Source organism: Myxocyprinus asiaticus, chromosome 50 (assembly GCF_019703515.2).
Source record: "Myxocyprinus asiaticus isolate MX2 ecotype Aquarium Trade chromosome 50, UBuf_Myxa_2, whole genome shotgun sequence".
In the NCBI taxonomy this organism is placed as follows: Eukaryota; Metazoa; Chordata; class Actinopteri; order Cypriniformes; family Catostomidae; genus Myxocyprinus; species Myxocyprinus asiaticus.
Window position 1 is genome coordinate 18,195,162 of NC_059393.1, and position 22,706 is coordinate 18,217,867.

Consider the following 22,706-nt stretch of genomic DNA (forward strand, 5'->3'; position numbering starts at 1 on the left):
TTGATAACACCATATCACCTGCATATGTTCTCGGTTTATTAAACTGGGATTAGAGAAAGTATATTAACAGGCAAAAATGTACACACTTCCCCTTTAACAAAACTGTTAATGCACAGTAAGATCAAGCTCTTACTGTATTTAACTATACTGAATTTTTTAAGCTTGTACAAACTTTACTGTATGCCAAAAATGTGTGTTTTTGCAATTTTGACACACTGTCAATCCATCTTCCAATCCAAATTTCAATCAATGACTCACCATCACCATCAAATATATTTAAAAATAATAAATATCTAAAAATGGATCATGCATCTAAAAAAAAAAAACATTTTTCTTTGGTAACACTTTACAATAAGGTTGTATGCAATGGTTCACATGAACCAACAATGAACAATAATTTGACAACATTTATTAATCTTGGTTAATGTTAATTTCTACATATACTAATACATTTTTGCAGTAAAAGTTGTAAATGTTAACATTATTTAACAATATGAACTAAGAAGAACAAACAATGAACAACTTCATTTTGATAAATTAATATTAACCAAGAATAATTCTGTTGTAAAATAAAAAAATATTGTTCATTGTTAGTTCATGAACCTTATCATAAAGTTTATTTATTAGGATAAATAAATAATCAAAATGTTAACTTTTTTGTGGAAATTATAATATCGGATGAGGAATAAATGAGTTGTCTATGTGAGAGTGTGTAACATTTTGTAGTTGTATTTATTGTCAACAGTGTCTTGTTTATCTAAGGATTAGTCGAACTTTCTCATTCCCCTGCTCTGGCCCCTCGCTAGCTGCATTGCATTTCGGGAAGGGGCTGTCCGGTTCGCAAGAGCCCTCTTTGTCCAGAGGTGAATTTGCATGCAGGACATCAGGCTGATTGGGAGTAGACAACACCCAAACAACTCAAGAAGCACCAAGATAGCGCCAGACCACATGCAGCGTGAGGCTCCATAGTCCTCCATGTCCATGCCAATGTTGGGTGCCACAAATAGACATCTTATAAACAATGAAGAAGATATCATAAGATATTCTGCACAGCCTAATTCATGAATGGCATTACAATTAGCACGTACAATACAGAGAATCGATTCCCATTTGTAGTGCATCAACCAGTAAAGTAGGGCTGAACGATTTGGACAAAAAAATCTTATTGTGACTATTTTTATAAATATTGTGATTGCTATTTGAACTACGTTATGAAATTAACATAAAAAAAAAAACTAGTAAGTGTTTCCTTTTAACCAAAATTAAGTCATGGGCAAACATGCTCTTCTGACAATAGAAATACTGTTCAAGTAAGGGTGTTCACATTTAAGTCATCTTAAAAAGACCCAGATTAAATACAGATAAATAAAAAATACAGTAAAACACATGTGGTTTGATAATCGCACTATGCCATATTGCAATTTCGATTTTATTACGATTAATCGTTTAGCCATACAATAAGGCGTACTTCTAAAGCCCGAAACATACTTAGCTACACAAGCTCAAAAACATGTGTGTTCCAAAATGTGTATGAATGCTATTCATAACACAATGCAAGTATTCATTGCATTCTTAGCATTCCCACAAGGGGCGCTATAGTGGGCATTATCATAATATGTCTTCTGAAGATATCATGAGATATTTCACACTGTCAATATCTCATGTCTTCTGTCTGGTTCAGTTTCGGTTTTGGTGTCGGTATCCGGACACTCATGTTCCATGTCTTGTCCTGTATTGCCGTGAGTGCATAGCGCTTGTCATCTTGGTGGCATGCACTCCCATCAATAATCTATGTCTGTCTCTCGCGACCACGGACGTGCGTTGCGCTCGCTTTGCGCTGCACGCCCGGGCCGCGAGCTGTTTCGGGTTTGTGTGTGGCCGAACTCTCGCACAGGTGTCCTGTCTTGTTTTTGTCGCCTGTTGCGTGCATCGCATGCCGTTTGATTTCTCTCCCTATTTTAGTCTCCTCGTGTTTGCTGTCCAGTGCCAGTTCGTCTTGTTTCCAGTCTTGTGTGTCTTATGTTACTCAGTCGGTCTTGTGTCGCCAGTCGGTCTAATTAGTCGTCTTGCCTGTTTTTTGGTGCTGTTCTTCATCCTATCCCTGTCTGGTTGGTCATGGTTCCCCGTTTCCCTCAGCCCCAGCCCTGGATTGTTCGTTTTCCCCTACGGGGTTGTTTATGTTTGCTTTCCCCCTTGTGGGAGATTTGGTTTGATTTTTGCCCTTTCGTTTGTATTAATAAATTCCTTAATTTTTAACTCTGCGCTTGGGACCTGCCTCCTGCATTCTCTGACAGAATGAACTGGCCAGAATGGACCCAGCAGAGTTTTTATTTTCAAACTGGTTCTCCTGCCTGCCAGCACGCAGAGCACTTAAGGAGACTGTGCAGGGTATGACAGGAGGACAAGTCTGTGTGCGGGTATGCCCTTGAGTTTTTATCATCATCCTCGGGTCTAGGATACAATCAGACCTGCCTAATTGATCTCTTTTAGGCAGGTCTGAATGAATTTTTAGATCGTGGGTCCCAGACCAGGATGAGGATGTAGGTTTTCTCGAGGCAGTCAAGCAGGCTATGAAATGAGAGGAGTTTGTTTCAGCCTGTGCCTCGGAGGACTTCCATTCCTCATCCCAACCCGAGGACGAGGGCACCCCCCACATGGAAGTGGACACCTCGCCAGGAGGCAGAGGCTGCTACAGCAGCAGTGCACCTCACTGCCTGGAAAAGGGAGAGGCCGTTCCCCAGTCACTGCCACCACTCCCATCCATGGAGGCTGTTCCCCAGTCTCTGCCAGTACCCACGACCATGGAGGTCGTTCCCTTGTCACTGCCTGTGCTCCCAGCCATGAAGGTTGTCTCCTGTCACTGCCAGTGCCCCCGGAGACCATTCCCCTGTTACTGTCTGTGCTCACAGCCATGAAGGCTGTTCCCCTACCACTGCCAGTGCCCACGGCCATGGAGATCGTTCCCCTGTCACTGCCTGTGCTCACAACCACTGAGACTGTTCCCCTGTCCATGCCAGTGCTCACGACCAAGGAGGTTGTTCCCCTGTCACTACCAGCGCTCACGAACAAGGAGACCGTTCCCCAGACTCTGCCGGTGTTCAAAGCCATGGAGGCTGTTCCCCTGTCGCGGCCAGTGCCCGAGCCTTCCACGGATCCGTCCACTGAGCCGCTCCCTCCTGAACCCTGTCCAGCGGCCGCCCTCCAGTTCACTGCCCTCTGTCTAGCAGCTGCCGCCCAGTCCTCTGTCATCTCTGTCCTGAGGCCTTCTCCCAGGCCACCCGACCCTGCCTCCGCCCTGAGACCTCCTCCCAGGCCGCCAGACCCTGCCTCCATCCTGAGACCTCCTCCCAGGCCGCTAGACCCTGCCTCCACCCTGAGGCCTCCCCCAGGCCGCTGGACCCCACCCCTTTCCTTAAGTTCCTTCTTTGGTTTTCCTCCCTTCGCTCCCTTTCTGTTGTGTTTTCTGTTTTCTGTTAGTGCTCGTTTTGTCTGTCTTGTGTATTGTTTGATGTTGATGCCGGGAGGCATCCCTTTGGGACTGTGGCATCATCATCCCATGTCTGTCTTGTATTTCGGTGTCTGTCTTTGTCTGAGCACGCGGTTTCGGTTGTATTCCCTGTTGTGCACTCTTCGGTCCGTCTTGTTTCATTTCTGGAGCATGGTGTCTGGATCCTGACCCTTCTGTCTGGTTAGGTTTCGGTTTTGGCGTCGCGACCATGGACGTGGGTTGCGCACACTTTGCACAGGTGTCCTGTCTTGTTTTTATCACCTGTTGTGTGCATCACGTGGCGTTTTCCTCACGATGTACGCTTAGGTTTCGTTTAGTGTGAGAACACGTAGCATCGCTTTGTTTGGCGTTGCTACGCATTCTCTCGTCTTGTTTGTCAGTTGGCATGGGCGTATATTGCCTTATTGTCTTGGTGATGTGCGCTCATACCATTCGGGTGTTTTGTTGTCTTGTGAGAGCATGTGGCTTTATTTTGTTTCTGTATAGCTGTGTGTCTCTCTGTCTTACGTCATACAGCGCCTCCGTGTTTGCTTATTATTAGTTAATTTGCCTCACCTGTCCCCTGTTAACCCGTTTGATTTCTCTCCCTATTTAGGTCTCATTGTGTTTGCTGTCCAGTGCCAGTTCGTCTTGTTTCCAGTCTTGTGTGTATTATGTTACTCAGTCGGTCTTGTGTCTCCAGTTGGTCTAGTTAGTCAGTCTTGCCTGTTTGTTGGTGCTGTTCTTCATCCCATCCCTGTCCAGTCCGGTTGGTCCTGGTTCCCCGTTTCCCTCCACCCCAGCTCTGGATTGTAGTTTTCCTCTACAAGGTTGTTTATGTTTGTTTTCCCCCTTTTGGGAGTTTTGGTTTTATTTTTGGCCTCTTGTTTGTATTAATAAATTCCTTTATTTTTAACTCTGCACTTGGGTCCTGCCGCCTGCATTCTCTGACATATTCTGCAGTGTCTAATCGAAGAATGACTTTACAATTAGCAAGTATGTTATACAAACCAATTCCCTTTTGTAGCCAGTCAACCAATAAAGCGTATGTCTAAAACCCAAAACATATTCTACTGAATATATTCTCCCAGCTTCTTCTATCAAGACAGCTCTGCCATGACAGTTGTTGACCTGAACAACAACAAAAAAAAATGTCCGTAGAAGAAGACAGTTTATGCGATTGCCAGCTATAGCGCCCCTTATGGCAAAGCTGAGACTGCAATGCGTAATTGCATTTTTGTTGCATTTTGGCTGGCAAGTCTATGCTTTTTCAGGCAGGTGTGTGGGAATGCTTCTTAAACTTGACCTACCCACATACAGCTGTCAGCACCATGTCCTGATGGGTGAAAGAAGTGCTGTCACGGAAGCCCTGATCTGTGTGGACCTTACAGCCATGTTTCCAGTGAAACGTTTGAGTGATAGAGACCGGCAGACGGCCGTCCTGAGCCATGCACACAGACTCTGGCATTAATGGTATGAATAGCCACAGGGTGGGCGGCTGGGTATAAATTTACAGACAGCAATAGTCACGCTGGCATGACCGACACATTTTTTACACTACGTGTCATGTTACCACATAACTACTAATCACTGTGCTAATAATAAACCCTCTGCAGATGTAATTATTGCAGGGTTTCATAACAGCATTGAGAGCAGGTCGATCTGTTTTAGGGGAAAAGCTAAATTAAAATAATTATAATTACCCAAAAATGAAAATTCTATCATCATTTGCTCCATCTGCTGTTGTTCCAAACCTGTATGACAAAAGATATTAGGTAGTTTGTCAGCCTCAGTCACCATTCACTTGCATTTTACAAAAAAAAAAAAAAAAAGGCAATTAAAGTGAACAGAGGCTAACATTCTAACAAATATCTTCTTTTGTGATCCATGGAAGAAAGAAAGTCATGCAGGTTTGGAACAACATTTTTTAGTGACCTATCCCTTTAAGATTTACGTACATGTGGTAAAATAATTGTTGTGCATGGCATAAATAACTGATGTTTAACTACAAATCAATATAGCAACACATTTTTGTACTTTTAAAAATAACATAAAAAAATAATCATTTAACTGGAAGTTAACTTCTAACACCTGTCTTTGTTGATGGAGATAGAAAGCTCAAAATAACGTAAGCAAATCTAAAATGATCATAAATATACTCTATATCGCAATTAGTTACATGAAATAAGAAATATCTTTCATGTTTAAGTATACTGTACAAGTGAAAATTATTCAACAAACACAGTTTTTAGAATATAAAACACCACACCATTGTGTCTAAAAGGGAACCGTGTGGCTGGGGAAACTCTCGCATGAGTCGCATGTGACATTCATTCACTGTATTGTAGACCCACAGAAACCCTACAGCTACCCCTAACCCCAACTCTAAACTTAACCCTACCCCTAACCCTTACTTTAACCTTAACAGCAAACACAACTCTAGCAAGACTTTCCTGGCCCAACGGTTCCTTTCTAGACCCGATCGAACCATTGCCACAGATTTGCAATAGCCCAGCCTTTGACTGACCGTGAAATACGCACCAATCAATAAATATATTGCTGCAGTTGCATGCACGCCTGACCTTAATTAGTCCAGCACATGTTGCATCTCCTATATCCCATACAAATTAATTTGTTCTCTGAATCAGAGTGTAACATGACTCACCACAGCACTGAGATGTGGTCCGTGCAGTTGTGCTGTAAGGATGGCATCATTGATCCTCTCCCGGATGCGTAGAAGGGCCAGCTCCAACTCGTAACCTCCTGCCAGTGCCCCACTCAGCCCCTCTAGCAATGCTACATAGCGTCGCCAAGGTCCATCCAACTCTGCAAGATCCGCCAGACAGCCCCGCATCACATTGAGACACAGTCCTCTACATGGTCGGATCAGCGTCAACCCACGGCAATGTGGGCAAAACTGCATCCGCACCAGTGCGTGTCCACATTGGCGCGCCAACCCTACCAACTCTGTGGCATTCAGCAACTCGCCACCCACCGCCAGAGCCCGACTTAGGGCACGTCCAGCAGCTAGTGCCCTAGACAGCTCCTGGAAAAGGTCTTGTGGATGAGAACCGAAGGGGTTGACATCGTGCCGCGTAGCACGCAAGCACTCACTTCCATCGAAAGACCAGATAGATACGGGGGAACCCAGGCCAGGATTGACCAGGTGTTGATAGACCAACGGGAAAAGTTTGTCAAAGAAACTATTAACAGAGCGTTCCACGGAGATGTTGGCGTTGCCACGGAGGTAGGCACCAAGCTCAAAGAAGAGGGTAGACACTATTGGTCTTGCGTCTTGAGAGATTGGCTTGTAGGCACTGTCGAATAGGGAGTAGGTGTGATTTAATGTAAAGGAGAGTAGGGAATGGAAGGAATCTGTGGGAAAGAGAAACAAAAATAGAAATGCAAGACTGAACAACACTAGAAAAAATTCAAATGTGCTTTTCACACTTTAAATGGTTAAACCAGGGTCATTCTTAACCCCAGGAAAATGGAAACCTGGATTTTCTACGTTTCACATTCAGTACATTTATATGGACTTTTAAAGTTCAAATTCAGTTGGACTAGAACAATAATTAGTCTTAATAATTCTTCGTGGTAGTTAAAATGTCATGTAAACACTTTAGTCTGAGTTAAATAATATCAGTCCGATTTTCACAAAATTGTGCAGACCGACCATGTTCTTGACAAATGGACCCGAACGCAAATGCCTTGAGATGCGTTTTTAATAGGTCAGTATCTTATAACTTGACACACCATCTTCAAAAACGTGCAGCTCTTGTGCGAGATGCTAAAAAAATGGCAAGTCACATTGCAACAGTCAAAGACATCTCTCTGGCACATTTACATAGAATACTATTGAAAAACATGCGAAACATTTTTTGTTTGTTGTGAACTGCCCCCAAGATGTCCATCTGTGAAAATATCACCATATAAGTCAGCTCTAATGTACAAAAGCAAAAACAAATAATACAGCATCTTCTTCATTCCATTTAACACATTTGCCAACATAATATTTTTTTTTTTCTCTGACGGTGAAACTAAGCACAGTACATAAAGGTTTCTGTGACTGTACAAACTATTCCTTAAAGTGCAATTTTAATGGCCCTAAAGCTAGGGAACACAAAAATATACCACGTGCTTGCATCTGTGAACAGCAATTTTGTACAGTCAACACAGAGGTATAAACATTCGTAACATAAGAGGAGCAACAATTGTGGTCATTTTGTTTGACATTTACGAGAGGGTCAGACGTACCAGCCAGTCTCACCCTGGTTTCACATTGTTTATGACACTTTCTTACACATCTAATCTCTCTTTCCATTAGGCTAATGGGAGCTGACAACGTTTAATCCATGGATCTTCTGGGCTGGCGCTGTTGGGATGAAGGTTATGTTGGAGATATGTGACACATGCAACTAGCTTATAACCAATTTTAGCAACCAGGGGTGACATACTATACCATACAATGCTTATATGTTGCAAATGGAAATTGAAAATCTTACCATACACATTATTTACAATGGCATATACATTTTGTGTAACGTGACAGACAGGTATTTATGTAGACAGCTGGTAGAGGTGCAGTTTGTTTTAGTGTCATCTTATTCATAACAATCAAAGCATTCCAGTTCAATCTTGTTTCAATATGAATGATTAGCATGCTAAGAATGAGCCAAACATGCTTGCTCTTTATTGATGGAAGAACAAAAGAACACCTCTTTGTTTGCTGGTCTTGCCTGGTTTAATAGCAGATTTAAGCAGGTCTCTCAGCTTAGCCAAGATGGTTCTGAGCTGGTTTAAGATGGACTTTGCTGGTTTAAGATGGTTTCCCAACTTAGCCAATCCAGTCTTCAGATGGTTTTAACTGGTTTAAAATGATCTTTGTTAGTTTATGTTGGTTTCCAATCTTAGCCAAGCTGGTCCTCATCTGGTTTTACCTGGTTTAATATGGTTTTGGCTGGTTTAAGCTGGTTTCCCATTTTAGCCAAGCTGGTCCTCAGCTGGTTTTATCCAGTTGAAGATGGTTGTAGATGGTTTAATGTGGTTTCCTAGCTTAGCAAAGTCGGTCCTCAGCTGGTTTAAGATGGTATAAGCTGGTTAAAGAAGATCTCCCAGCTTAGCAAAGTCAGTCCTCAGCTGGTTTTAGCTTGTTTAAGATGGTTGTAGCTGGCTGTAGCTGGTTTAAGCTGCTCTACCATCTTAGCCAAGTTGGTCCTTTGCTGGTTTTACCTTATTGAAGATGGTCTCCCAACTTAGCCAAGCTGGTCCTCAGCAGGTTTTAACTGGTTTCAAGATGGTCTTAGCTGGTCTCCCAGCTTAGCCATGCTGGTTCTCAGCTGGGTTTCTTCTGGTTTAAGATAGTCTTATGTGGTTTAAGCTGGTCTCACAATTTATCCAAACTGGTCTTTAGCTGGTTTTATCCTGATCAGTTTTTAAGTGCCCAAAATCAGCAAACTGACCAGCCTGACCAGGCTTGGAGACCAGGTAAGACCAGCCAACCGGCAGGTTTTGAGCTGGTTTTTTTTTGTTTGTTTGTTTTTTTGCAACAGGAAATAGGCTAACTGTAACAAGCCTTTAAGGTTTTGCAAGAAAACCAGTGGGTTCCTGAAATGCAGCATCACTGGTCTTGCAACCGAAGTCAGCATTCCTACTTTCACTAATCTCCTTATGGCATTCAAACCATCCCGTAATTCTAACAACATTATGAGAGTGACCTTCTCAGGTCAGGAATGGGCATCTGGCTTCCCACTCACAAACCCAAAACCACATAGCTGAGGTAGGGGTGTCAGATGAATGTTTAGGAAGCATGACAGGTGGTTGGTGCTGGCTAGTGGAGAACATGTTAAAGTTCTGGATGTAGAATGACACTTTGAGATATATAAGTGAGTCACTGGTAAGTTGTACCAGCTGTAAACATTAACTAATTGGAATCATAACTCACTGGACCACCCCAAATTATTCCTAGCCATACCATAGCTTTTAGGAACAGACACAAAATGTAAATCGTTATTCGGAGGTGGCCTTTTCAGTCCGATGGCAAATCTATAAAACATCCCAAATTAAACCTTTAAACTGCTGAATGTCTAAAAATCCCTTCTGGGATGTATCCTGGCAACTACACCCAAACACCTTGATATCGGGTTACATTGCTGGGGATTATGCCTGGATCTTGTAACGGGTCTCTTCTCACATGGATCTGGGCCATGCAGGTATGTGGGGTGAGGTCACACAGATGGTAGGGGTCATCGAGGGTGCCCAGGATCACCACAACTAACATATGACCTCTGGGACAGGCGGATTGAAGGGTCAGCTTGGATGACTGTACTTCAGATCGCTCTATTAACTCTATAATGATCAGTGCCTGCTGAATTTGGTCTGGGTCCTTCTTTAGAGCATATCAGTGTCCAAACGTTTTTGCTCACATGTTGTACCCAGTCCAGGACTGAATTTAGATCAAGAGAAGGTGAGGTAACACACAGTATTTTTAGTGCCTTTTAGGTTGGTGAGGATAGTTGAGCTCTGTTGGTTAGCCAGTATGTGAGTAACAAATGTTGTGTTTGCTTTTAAATGAAGGGTAGAGAGATCCCAGACTGGTATTAACAAATACAATGGAAAAAACTGTATTGGCACAAACAGATTTAACAACATGATAACACCGATTGAGTTCCAGTACCCTAGGATCGGCCACATAACGCAGAATCACCAACAAGCAGCAACTCCTATTAGACATTTTTGCATTGGCTCCAAGGTATTTACCTTCCCCTGTGGTGCAACCAGAATGATGGAATTTTCCATGCTAGGTGAACAAACCCTTAAACAGATTCTAGAGAGAGTCAACAAGGTTTTTTTTTTTTCTTCATATTTGAATAATCACTTTACCCTTAAACACACAGGGGTATTTAAACCAAAGCTGTCTACATTAAAAATCCTCTTTCACATGGGAATGAAAAACACTTTACAAACCTTTCTCTCTTTTAAACAGGACACCAGCTACAACAATGTGAAAAGTAGCCGAAAAAGACAACTGATCTTTTCAGAAGCTCTCATTATATAGCAATACATTGAAGTTCACTGAGACGGATCGCCAAGGATACCCAAGGAATTTCAACATTTCTCTCTTGGTTTGCTTCAAACTCGTTAAATAGTCACTCGGCTGGTAGAAAAAACAGAGGGTACTGCGACCGTGCCCTTTTCCTGTAAACCTGAAAGGGTTTTTGTGAAGTACGAGCGGACAAATTGGAAGAACTTAAATATTTAGTTAGGTTGGGTTAGGGGGTTTTAGTGTCATATATTTGAGCTGACATGGTTTAAACACGGTTGATAATGCCATATGTTAAACTCAAAACGCACTGGACTGAGATAATAACATGCACAGAGCCTGTGTGTTTGTAAATGTGTGTGTGTGTGTGTGCAAAAGAATCTGATTGGTTCTTTTTGTTTTATTCAAACACTGATTCTGAAAGGATTTGTTCTTATCCTCAAGCGCCAATCAACCCCAAAGAGGCACATGTACTGCTTCAGAGGAGAGTGCAGTCAGATAAAGGATCATTTTGTGAGCTTGACACAGTGGACAAAAAGAAAATCTGGAAATAACATTCAGACATTCATGGTGTGTGACTCCTTTTTGTAGACTCCTTTTTGCAGGCTGCACCCCAGTTTCTTAGGCTGGCATTCTTCTGATATGAATAAGAGACATGGCTGAACATATAATCCCTAATAATGGAACAAGCTAAAGAGAGAGTAGATTTTAACATTTTCTGAAGAATATGAGAGTGATGCTTGCCCATACAGTCAATGCCTCAATGCTAAAGTGTTCAAGGCTGCATTTCCCAAAAGCATCGCAAGCTTAAGTTGATCTTAGTGGTGCCAGTTGTTTCTATGGTCTACTTAGGCTTACAATGCTTTTGAGAAACTCAGCCCAGGTTGTTTGGCTGGGCATTGCTGTGCAGTTGGTGTGCACAGGTGTCCTGATTGGTTTCTAAGGCGTTGCTTGTTGTTGTTAGGGTGTTCTGGGGGGTTGCTAGGTTGATGCTTATTGGCCCAAGAAAAGAAAAAAACAGCCCACCATGCAAGTATCTAAGATATTCTGTTCCCTAGATATGACTCAGGTCCCTGCTTCAAAAGCTATGAGATCTTTTTTTCACCTATTTTAGGATGAAAATAAGTCTGATCACTTAGAAAAAGTAATGAAGCAACTCAATACATCATGCACTTTTATCCAAAGTGACTTAAAGGGTTTTGTATGTTGATGTTTCTTCAAATTCTGCCACTTTTAGCACTTCTAGAAAGTAAAGTCTTGATAAAACATTTTTCACACTCTTACTCTCACTTCTTTTCTTGCTAAGGCTAACTTTGTAGCTAACATTTTATGTATCCTAAATATACACAATTAAATGATATTTTTCTGTAATTTGGCAAAATTACAGCTTGATTCAAAATGACTCCCAATAAAAATATTGTGCTCTCAAGTCATATTTACCTAAAATTTTCTTTGTTTTCTTCAAACATCACTTATCTCATATTTCATCTCAATCATGCTCTTCACTGAAACTTTTGTCCACTTGGTTAACAAGTACATTAACTTTAAAAAACAAAAACAAAAGAACAACAACAACAAAAAAACATTATTAGGCGCAAAGTTGTTTGCCGTAGAAATGGCGCCACAATTGTGGGACAGTCATATTTTTTGAAAAATTGTTAGAGATGATTTTCACAGAATAAATATAGATTTTTTTGTACTCTTTGTTTAGATTATCATAGTTTTAAACATGTAATAATTTGTATTTTTATAATGGATTTTCGTAGTTTAATATTAGGAGTCTTGGTCTGCAATAAGGCTAAAACAGTCAAATTTATACATTAAAGGCATTTCAAAAGTTCCAAAAAGAATTGATGAGGGCCTGGTAAAAAAGTTTCCAAATCAGTTATAATGAGAGGGAAAACAGAATAATATCTCACATTTTTATTGATTGCATCAGTTTACTCAGCATTTTTTTGCATGTGTAACGGGAGCCAGCTGGTATATGATTGCTGTGCAGTGTAATCCTCACTTCCTTGGCCTAAAGAGGCGGACTAGCGACTGATGCTAGGGGCTGTAGCCTTGAGCCTCATCGTTAGCGTGCCTGTCTCCCCTACCTGCTGACACCGGTCCGAATCTCGCTCCGAGCAGGTCGAGCAGGACCGGTTACATACGCAGACTGTAAATGCGTAACTCTTGATTTCAGAAATGTATAGGATGGCAGGGAAAGGGTTACTTTTGAAATGTATTCCACTACAGATTACAGAACACATGCTGTAAAATGTCATTTGTAACGTATACCGTTAGATTACTCAAGGTCAGTAACGTATTCTAAATACTTTGGATTACTTCTTCAGCACTGGTAGATTTTTTCACTTGTTTTGACTATAAAAACTCTGCCAGTACAGTAAGACAAAATACACGTTAAAAATACATTCTCGGAAAAACCTAAATATCTTATGCAGTGTTGTTTCTAAAACAAGATGAATCAAACTGATCTTGTTTAAAGGAGTTTTAGATATTTTTACAGGAAAACAATACAAAAATTATTATCAAAAATACGATTTTTGCTCTAATATCAAAGATCTTACTAGAAAAAAAGAAATTATGATCCAACGTGAATTTTCTTGATTAAAAAATATGATCGTGTCTGGTAACGTGTATATAAAATGGCTAGAAATAGCATTTTAGCTTAGCGTAAAGCTGACAATTTACACAAGGTTTATTTCTATTTCTTCTGCTCCAAATTTACTTCAAAGTTACTTCCTGATGAATCTTACTGAAATGTCCAATCAAGTATAGTTTTTCTCATGAATATGAATGACTCTTCCCCTGCCATCCTACATTTCTGAAATTTGTGCAGTGGTGTGTGACCAGCATGCTACCCTGACAACGCGCCCATGGCAACCTGCTAAAGTTCAAGCACTCGAGAGTTGACAATAGCAAAGCAGACACCAGACTCAATAAACATATTCTTTGTTTCAATGCTCCTCGTAGGCGGAAATGACACTTATTGCTCACATACAAATGGTTTAAATTTTGTTGTTGCATATAAGAACTTTTAATTGCAATGGTGAGCAAATAGTAGTAGCAAAAGTAATAGTGATGCTTGCCTTAGAGGCTTACCTTTAACGGAAAAAGACTGTAAAAATGCTAAAGTAAAAAATTGTTCATTGGTTAACGGGTAGTTACCTTGAATTATACGGTAAAAAGTTATAATATATTTGGGGGCCTGGGTAGCTCAGCGAGTATTGATGCTGACTACCTCCCCTGGAGTCGCGAGTTCGAATCCAGGGCTTGCTGAGTGACTCCAGCCAGGTGTCCTAAGCAACCAAATTGGCCCGGTTGCTAGGGAGGGTACAGTTACATGGGGTAACCTCCTCGTGGTTGCTATAATGTGGTTTGTTCTCGGTGGGGCGCGTGGTGAGTTGTGTGTGTATGCTGTGGTGGATGGCGTGAAGCCTCCACACATGCTATGTCTCTGTGGTAACACAATCAACAAGCCACGTGATAAGATGCACGGATTGACGGTCTCAGATGTGGAGGCAACTGAGATTCGTCCTCCGCCATTCGGAATGAGGCGAGCCACTATACCACCATGAGGACTTAGAGTGCATTGGGAATTGGGCATTCCAAATTGGGGAGAAAAAGGAGAGAGAAAAAAGTTATAATATAATTTTCCTGTATAATTAATGGTAAAAACGTATATTATGTTTAACAAGAGAGTGCATGTACTTTTTACGGTAAATTATTGTTAAAATTACGGTAAAAAACAATAAAAGGGCGTTCCCAGAATTCCCTGCGTGACCCATTGCATTTTATTATATTTTATGGGAATAGTTTTGTTTCTTCTTATTTTTAATATCACTTATGTACATTGGGGTGTTCTGTGTTATATTTTATGTAGTTTAGTTCATGTTTACTGCATTATTTTAATTTCACATGTGTTATCTCACATGATGGTGTTTATGTGTTTGTGTGAGTGACACTGAGCACTGTCTCAACATCTCTGTCATCATGTGCCCTTCTGTAATTACTATGGTGATTAACAATACATTATAAAGTGAAAGCAGATTTTTACAGTTTCAGAAGGTTAATATATCAAGTTTATCAATTAATAATATAAACAGTAATGCACCATAAAATATACAGGCATCAAAATTACATCCCGTAAAGCCTGAAACGTGGTTACCGTATTGTTCACGGTAAATGTCTGGCAACCACAGCTGCTGGTAATTTACCGTAAATTTTAAGTTTTTTTTCTTTTTTTTTTTTTTTTTTTTACAGTGTACCCCCATGACCCAGCTGTGGTGCAAATGCAAAAAGTACATTGCCCACAACAGCCTTCCCATTAAGCTTTACTTCATATCGCATACGTACCCTGGAAGGAAGAGACATGGCCTAGGATGAGAAATTTGAGTTCGAAGCTATAGGAGAGAATGTTTTGGAGTGTGTCTCTCTGGGCGGCTGCATAGTAGCTCGCTTCCATCTTCCGGGTGCAGCAGGTGGGACCCTGGTGCTTGCAGATAAAAAGATCTGCATCTATGGAGGAATAACATGTTATTTATTATCTTAAGTTAATGCACCTTCATAAGTTAATGTAAGTAAGAAGATAAGGTGCATGTAAAAGAAAGCACACGTGAGCAAGAGTGTGTGTGAGTCTGTGAGATACCTTATATAGATCAAGACAGATGATATCTGCTCCGTTAGTCACCCTGCCCTGTCCTATAAGACCAGTTTTACACCGATGGGACCTCATAAGCCATGCATTAGAACAGCTGACTGCAATCACAGTGATACTCCTGAACTCTCTCACCCCCTGCTCTCAGTACACAGGAAGTGATGCCTCCCTTTCAGGCTGCCTCGAAACTTGAAGGGATAGTTCACCCAAAAATAAAATGTCGGTCACCATTAACTTTTTTTTTTCTTATTTTTTATACAATGACAGTAATTGGTCACTGAGGCTAACATTCTGCCTAATATCTACTTTTGTATAAAAAGTCATACAGGTTTGGAACAACATAAAAGTAAATAAATGATGACAGAATTTTAAGTAAAAGAATAAAAGTTTGTTTTGCTCATATTTAACTAGGTATCCAATGTGTCTTTTCCAAGCGAGAGTTTGATATGCTCATAATTTCATGACAAGTTCCAGAATTTTTGAGCTGGCTAATTCACATGAATGACTATTTGATTTAATACTAAATGTGGAACATGGAAAACATTCGCCATTTGTCCTACAGGAATGGCAATCCAGTAAAGCTAGTCAGCACCTGACATTTTTGATTTATGGTTTGTCATCACAATGACATGAAGTTAGATGAGTGTTTCAGCTACATTTTACATAAAAAAACTAACACAATAATACTAATAAATAATATGTAAATATATTGTGGATCACCTTAAAATTGGTTACTTGACAGGTCAAGCAGTAACAGCAGTGTCCTACAGATTAGCATGCTTTCCTTTATTATTTTACACAACAATTTTCTAATTCTTATATAATTATTATACATACAGTTTTTATGAGATCATATTCAGATTGAGAGACTTTATGGAATATCTGTACTTCAAAAAAAAAAAAAAAAAAAAGAAAGAAAAAACTTTAAATAACAAGTAGTTGAAAATTTGTATTTTCAACTACCTAGATGCACATTGTTATTACTACTTTAAATAAAATGTATTTTACATACACATACACAAAAAATGTATAAATAAGTAAAAAATAAAACAAATCTTGGCAAGATTTAAACAAATAGTTTATTAAATAAATAATTATTTAAATTAAATTAATATTTAAATTTATATTTAAATCAATTTATTTCAATAAGCATTATTTTGCAAAGTATAAAATTAGTTCAGTTAATGCCAAATCAAATGTAGTTGCTTTGCCATTTACCAAATTGTACTGTTTAAAACTTACAAAGTTGTAAAAGTTCATACTCCTCATTAATTTCAATTAAATATGTCACATTTATTCTGAAACAAAATATGTACACTATTTGAAGATGACTAAGTTCAGTTTCATAGAAGCTTTTCATATAATTGAAATGTGTAAATCTTTGTGTGTGTGCGTGCGGGTGTGTGTGTGTGTGTGTGTGTGTGTGTGTGCATTTATTATATGTTAATACAGAATTAAGTGGAATTGAATTAATTTGTGCGAGTCTCTGGACTGCCCAGTCAAATGGCTGAATAAAAGGACATTTGGAAGTAATCAAAGTCTTAGTCAGAATGTAAATGCATGTTTTTGTAAATTACTATGACTATAATGAAGCCTGCTGTATATGAACAAACCTGTTGCTGCTGTCTCTGGAACCCATTTTAATGGACCGACTTGGCGCAGTTGGAAAGCAGTTTTAACTTCATGACAACTTTGTGCACTGGCACACTCAACGCCCCATATTAACGGACAGAAAAGCAGTATCCAACACATCCAAAATAAACGCGGCACTGTCCTAGGGAGCATTGCACCATTTCAGTCCAAATAAAGCCCTGTGAGCCAATGTACTGGAAAGAGAAAAACAATCAAAGACAAGTACAAAATATTATCCAGAAGAGATGCACATTTAAAAGCCGGTGATTGAAGTATCCAGAGAAAAGGTTTTGCAGGGGGTTTCACATGCTGCCGTGATTTGACAGGCTGGTTTGGAGACATGCGAGGAAGGGCCCTGTGTGGGAACATGTGTCCACTGTGTGTGTGTGTGTGTGTGTGTGTGTGTGTGTGTGTGTGTGTGTGTGAGAGAGAGAGAGAGAGAGATTGCTGGCTTTCAGTTTTGAACGCCCACTCCAGTTACTCCCCTTCCCTTTGCCCGAGATGCAGGGCCAAACTTTATCTGCTCATGTTTCCAGGATAGACAGACAGATAGATAGATAGACAGACAGACAGACAGACAGACAGACAGACAGACAGATAGATAGATAGATAGATAGACAGATAGACAGACAGACAGACAGACAGACAGGCAGACAGACAGACAGACAGATAGATAGATAGATAGATAGATAGCTAGATAGATAGACAGACAGACAGACAGATAGACAGATAGATAGACGTAATTTATTATAATAATTATAAATAGCAAAAGTAGTGAACGCTATATGCATAGCGATACATTATATAAAATATTACCATGATGCACAAATCTGTATTTTCTGTGCAGTTCATCATAGTTTTATCATTTTGTATAATCTTTTAACTTCACTCGAGAGTAAACATTGGACACGTAAATGAATAAGTGTTCATGAACAAATTTTCTAAGTGAATGAATCATTTTTGTGTTTTGTTCGTGAACGACACTATGTTTTTTATCATTTGAATCAATGATTAAATTAATCATTCATAACATATAGAATTGTGAGAGCTGTGAGGTGATTGTCCGTGTTCTGAACATTGAAGGGCAATCGGTGGATTTCTTGGTGCCCCCCTAGGGAAAGATGGTGCCCCCGTAGGGAGTTGGTGCCCTACACAGTCTTATGCGTATAGGGAGCGGCAGGACTGAAAGGCAGCATAAAAGTAATCCATAAGGCTCCATATGGATTACTTTTATGCTGCCTTTATGTGCTTTTTTGAGCTTCAAATCTTTGCCTTGCATTGTTTGGACCAACAGAGCTGAGATATTCTTATAAAAAAAACAATTTGTGTTCAGGAGGAGAAAGAAAGTCATACACATCTGGGATGGCACGAAGAAAAGTAAATGATGAGAGAATTTTCATTTTTGGGTGAACTATCCTTTTAAATGCCATAATCTCGCCTCCCCTGTGTACAATAAGGATACATGGAACTCGGGGCTGATTGAAATGAGATCACCCTTCAGAAATAGTTTTATTTAAAATTCACCAGCAAATAGTCTGGATGAATTGTTATTTGCAAAGTACTTAAACAGACGTTCTCGTCTCTATGACACGCAATTCGGGATTCTTTATACTATTTGCCGTTTGTTTGCACTGCAGCTGTCTGATGAATTGGAAGTACTTTTGTTCTCGTTACACCGCTGTTCCACTAGATGGCGATATGCGGCAAACATAGTGATTCAACCTGACACTGTCGCTGAGAAGAAGAGAAAACAACATGCTGTCTGCAGCTTGAGTTGCATTAGACCGTTTTACAGCATTAAGTATCGTTAATATTATTGTTTTCCAGATTGGACGTCAATAAAGACACATGGCGGGAAATATTAAAGATAAAGAAGCATTTCAGCGCTTGAACTTCCTCTATCAAGTAAGTTTGTGAATATGTGTTTTCTTGTCAGATCCATTTATTTTAATATCTCCAAAATTTCTTATACTGTTTTTATGGATCTCAGGCGGCTCATTGTGTTTTGGCCCAAAATCCAGAAAATATTGACTTGGCAAGATTTTACTGCTTTACGCAAAAGACCATTTCCAAACGACTGGTGCTGCGACAGTGAGTACTCTCACTTTTGTCAGTCATTCTCTGACAAATGCAGTAGGTGTTATGATGATATAATGCTTGTTATGATTGCTTGAATACACAAAAACATTTGTGCTTCATTAAAACATGATTATTTCTCTCCGCAGAGATCCTTCAGTGAAAAGAACCATTTGCAAGAAATGTTGCACTTTATTGGTACCAGGTGTCACATCAACTGTTCGACAAAAAAGTAAGATTTTTCTTTCTTGCTTGCTTGCTTGCTTGCTCCTGTCTGTCCACCTATCTGTCTGACAGTCTGTCCACATGTCTGTCATCTGCCTATCTACACTCTGTCTTTTTCTGTCCTTCCATCCATCCATTGTTCCATCTATCCGTCTATCTGTCTGTTCATCCACATGTCTTCTATCTGTCTGTCTGTCTTTGTCTGTCTATCACTCTTTCTGTCCATCCATCCATCTATTGTTCTGTCTGTCTGTCTATCTATCTAACACTCTTTCTGTCTTTTCTGTCCTTCTATCTATCGGTCGGTCGGTCTGTCTGTCTAATACTCTTTCTGTCTGTCCTTCCATCCTTTGTTCCATCTATCCGTCTGTCTGTCTGTCTGTCATCTATCTATCTGTCTGTCTGTCTAACACTCTTTCTGTTCTTCCATCCATTGTTCCATCTATCTGTCTCTCTCTCTGTCTGTCTGTCCACATGTCTGTCATTTGTCTATCTATCTCTCTGTCTGTCTGTCATCTGTCTGTCTGTCTAACACTCTGTCTTTTCTGTCCTTCCATCCATCCATTGTTCCATCTATCTATCTGTCTGTCTGTCTGTTCATCCACATGTCTTCTATCTGTCTGTCTGTCTTTGTCTGTCTCTCACTCTTTCTGTCCATCCATCCATCTATTGTTCTGTCTGTCTGTCTGTCTATCTGTCTGTCTGTCTATCTAACACTCTTTCTGTCTTTTCTGTCCTTCTATCGGTCGGTCTGTCTGTCTGTCTGTCTGTCTAACACTCTTTCTGTCTGTCCTTCCATCCATTGTTCCATCTATCCAGCTGTCTGTCTGTCTATCTATCTGTCTGTCTGTCTGTCCACATGTCTTCTGTCTGTCTGTCTGTCATCTTTCTATCTGTCTGTCTGTCTAACACTCTTTCTGTCTTTTCTGTCCTTCCATCCATTGTTCCATCTATCTGTCTCTCTCTCTGTCTGTCTGTCCACATGTCTGTCATTTGTCTATCTATCTATCTCTCTGTCTGTCTGTCATCTATCTATCTGTCTGTCTTTCTAACACTCTGTCTTTTCTGTCCTTCCATCCATCCATTGTTCCATCTATCTATCTGTCTGTGTCTGTTCATCCACATGTCTTCTATCTGTCTGTCTGCCTTTGTCTGTCTATCACTCTTTCTGTCCATCCATCCATCTATTGTTCTGTCTCTGTCTATCTGTCTGTCTGTCTAACACTCTTTCTGTCTTTTCTGTCCTTCTATCTATCGGTCGGTCTGTCTGTCTAACACTCTTTCTGTCTGTCCTTCCATCCATTGTTCCATCTATCCATCTGTCTGTCTGTCTGTCTGTCTGTCCACATGTTTTCTGTCTGTCTGTCTGTCATCTGTCTGTCTGTCTGTCTGTCTAACACTCCTTCTGTCTGTCCTTCCATCCATTGTTCCATCTATCTGTCTCTCTCTCTGTCTGTCTGTCCACATGTCTGTCATTTGTCTATCTATCTATCTCTCTGTCTGTCATCTATCTATCTGTCTGTCTTTCTAACACTGTCTTTTTTGTCCTTCCATCCATCCATTGTTCCATCTATCTATCTGTCTGTCTGTCTGTTCATCCACATGTCTTCTATCTGTCTGTCTGTCTGTCTCATATATCTGCCTGTCTCTGTCTGTCTATCACTCTTTCTGTCCATCCATCCATCTATTGTTCTGTCTATCTGTCATATATCTGCCTGTCTCTGTCTGTCTATCACTCTTTCTGTCCATCCATCCATCCATCCATCCGTCTATTGTTCTGTCTGTCTGTCTATCTGTCTGTCTGACACTCTTTCTGTATTTTCTGTCCTTCCATCTATCAATCGATCGTTCTGTCTAACACTCTGTCTTCTCTGTCCATCTATCTATCTATCTGTCGGTCTGTCTGTCTAACACTCTTTCTGTCCTTCCATCATCGATTGATTGATCTGTCTGTCTAACACTCTGTCTTTTCTGTCCATCTATCTATCTATCTGTCTATTTATCTATCCATCTATCTATCTATCTATCTATCAGTCTGTCTCTCTAACACTCTCTCTGTCTTTTCTGTCCTTCCATCCATCCATCTATTGTTCCATCTATCTGTCTGTCTGTCTATCTATCTGTCTGTCTGTCCACATGTCTTCTATCTGTCTGACTGACTGTCTGTCTGTTTGTTCTTCCACCTATCTGTCTGTTTGTCTGTCTGTCTGTTACAATGTATCAATATTAAACCATATAATTAAGGGGGACCCAGACGACAGTGCAGGACCATTGTGCGATGTTTAAGTTGTGGACTGACCAAACGGTTCCCAAACAACCCAAAGCATAAACTGTGGGTGGACCAACCAGAGGCTCAACTAGAAAACCAGACTCTGCCAGGTAAAGATGATAATTAAAAAGCATTTATCTATACTCTGACCCTCATGTAAATTTGTTTTGTCAAGCAGGAATTGCCAGTAACATTAGTTGGGTTTCAAACCACATAGAATGTCAATTTAGTTGTATTATCATTTTAAATGGGCTTTAAAGAGACTGTAGTTGTACACTTTACCTATAATAAAACAGATGTTCTGCCCATATTCATGTGTCTCAATTCTGCTGTCTATAGATGCTGGTCCTTCATCTAAATACACAATCCAAGAGAAGAAATCAGATTTTTCAAGTGGTCCAGCTCCCACATCACAGAAGACTTTGTCTTCAGATCAGAAAAATCTGACTTGTGAAAACTGAGGCCATTAGTTGCAGTTCCTCTTTGATGGCAATTTATTTGTTGTTTCAGAGAAGAGATATTCCACACTTCGACAATGTGAATGCCTTCGTAGATGGTCTTTTTTTATTATTAAAATGCAATTTTGTTGTACTTTGTACATGATCTGAGTAAGTGTTTTGAATTGCAATATAAAATAAAAGTCATTTAGTGAGTAGTCATTTTACATCGATGATGACTTTTATTATTTTAAAGACTCCTCTTTTATGCATGCTTTATCAGCATTGATTTCTTCATGGCTAATTTTTTGAAAGCTTTTGTCTTTTATCACCCCAGGCTAAAGGAATCCTGGTGGAATACCAGTGCCAGCATGAAAAATTGATTGATTGATTTTGTTGCTAAGTTACATCTTCATCAAAATCATTTGCAAATTGTAGCTTGCATACGAGCAACACATTTGAGCTTATTAACTTTAGTATGGTTTTTCAGAAGCAATATGTGTAGGATTTTTCATGCTAATTTTCTAATTCAAGGCCTTTTGTTCCAATCAGTTAAGCGCTGATACTGTCTCTTTATCTTAGGGTTGTGTGTTACATTGCTATATGGTGGGCGTAAAGGTTTTAATATTCCTACCTTTGATGTTTGTGATAACTAAAAGCCTCTCTCCTCATATCTATGCATGTTCATGAATTATTTAAATTTGCGTTCACCACTCCTGCAGATACAACGTGTAGTGCATATCACATGTAAAATCTTGTATGCTCAGTGCATTGCATATTCATAATAATCTGTGCCTTGTTAATAATTTATAAGTGATATTAAGACATTTGCACATGTATGCGTGTAATTCAGCCAGTGCTGATGTAGTTAATTGGAT

General features: G+C 39.9%; 2 protein-coding genes across 4 annotated transcripts in view; one reads left to right on the forward strand and one right to left on the reverse strand.

Moving 5' to 3' along the window:
• The window catches only part of LOC127438970 (glypican-5-like), a 60,333-nt gene extending 43,141 nt beyond the window's left edge, over nucleotides 1–17,192 (reverse strand). For 2 of the 3 annotated variants that reach the window (XM_051694923.1, XM_051694922.1), the window contains exons 1-3: nucleotides 16,803–17,192; nucleotides 14,889–15,050; nucleotides 6,153–6,862 (exon numbers count right to left, since the gene is read on the reverse strand). In XM_051694923.1, the coding sequence (XP_051550883.1) occupies nucleotides 6,153–6,862; nucleotides 14,889–15,050; nucleotides 16,803–16,974 (1,044 nt within the window). In that variant the 5' untranslated portion in view covers nucleotides 16,975–17,192. Of the gene's footprint in view, nucleotides 1–6,152; nucleotides 6,863–14,888; nucleotides 15,051–15,180; nucleotides 15,378–16,802 lie in introns of all 3 variants that reach the window. The other variant, XM_051694924.1, reaches the window with a different exon arrangement.
• A 1,365-nt stretch (nucleotides 17,193–18,557) lies between these two features.
• LOC127438972 (ribonuclease P protein subunit p21-like) lies at nucleotides 18,558–22,050 on the forward strand. The gene is made up of 5 exons (XM_051694926.1): nucleotides 18,558–18,726; nucleotides 18,812–18,912; nucleotides 19,047–19,129; nucleotides 21,367–21,501; nucleotides 21,731–22,050. Exons 1-5 carry the CDS (start codon nucleotides 18,670–18,672, stop codon nucleotides 21,850–21,852), a joined length of 498 nt encoding a protein of 165 aa, XP_051550886.1. The 5' UTR covers nucleotides 18,558–18,669; the 3' UTR covers nucleotides 21,853–22,050.
• Nucleotides 22,051–22,706: the final 656 nt, after the last annotated feature.

Excerpts from the sequence above, each read along its gene's own strand:
- LOC127438972 (XM_051694926.1), top strand. The coding sequence starts at position 18,670 with ATGGCGGGAAATATTAAAGATAAAGAAGCATTTCAGCGCTTGAACTTC. Across the intron at positions 18,727-18,811 it reads GCTTGAACTTCCTCTATCAA|GCGGCTCATTGTGTTTTGGC; the intron begins GTAAGTTTGTGA and ends TATGGATCTCAG. Across the intron at positions 21,502-21,730 it reads AGAAAACCAGACTCTGCCAG|ATGCTGGTCCTTCATCTAAA; the intron begins GTAAAGATGATA and ends TGCTGTCTATAG.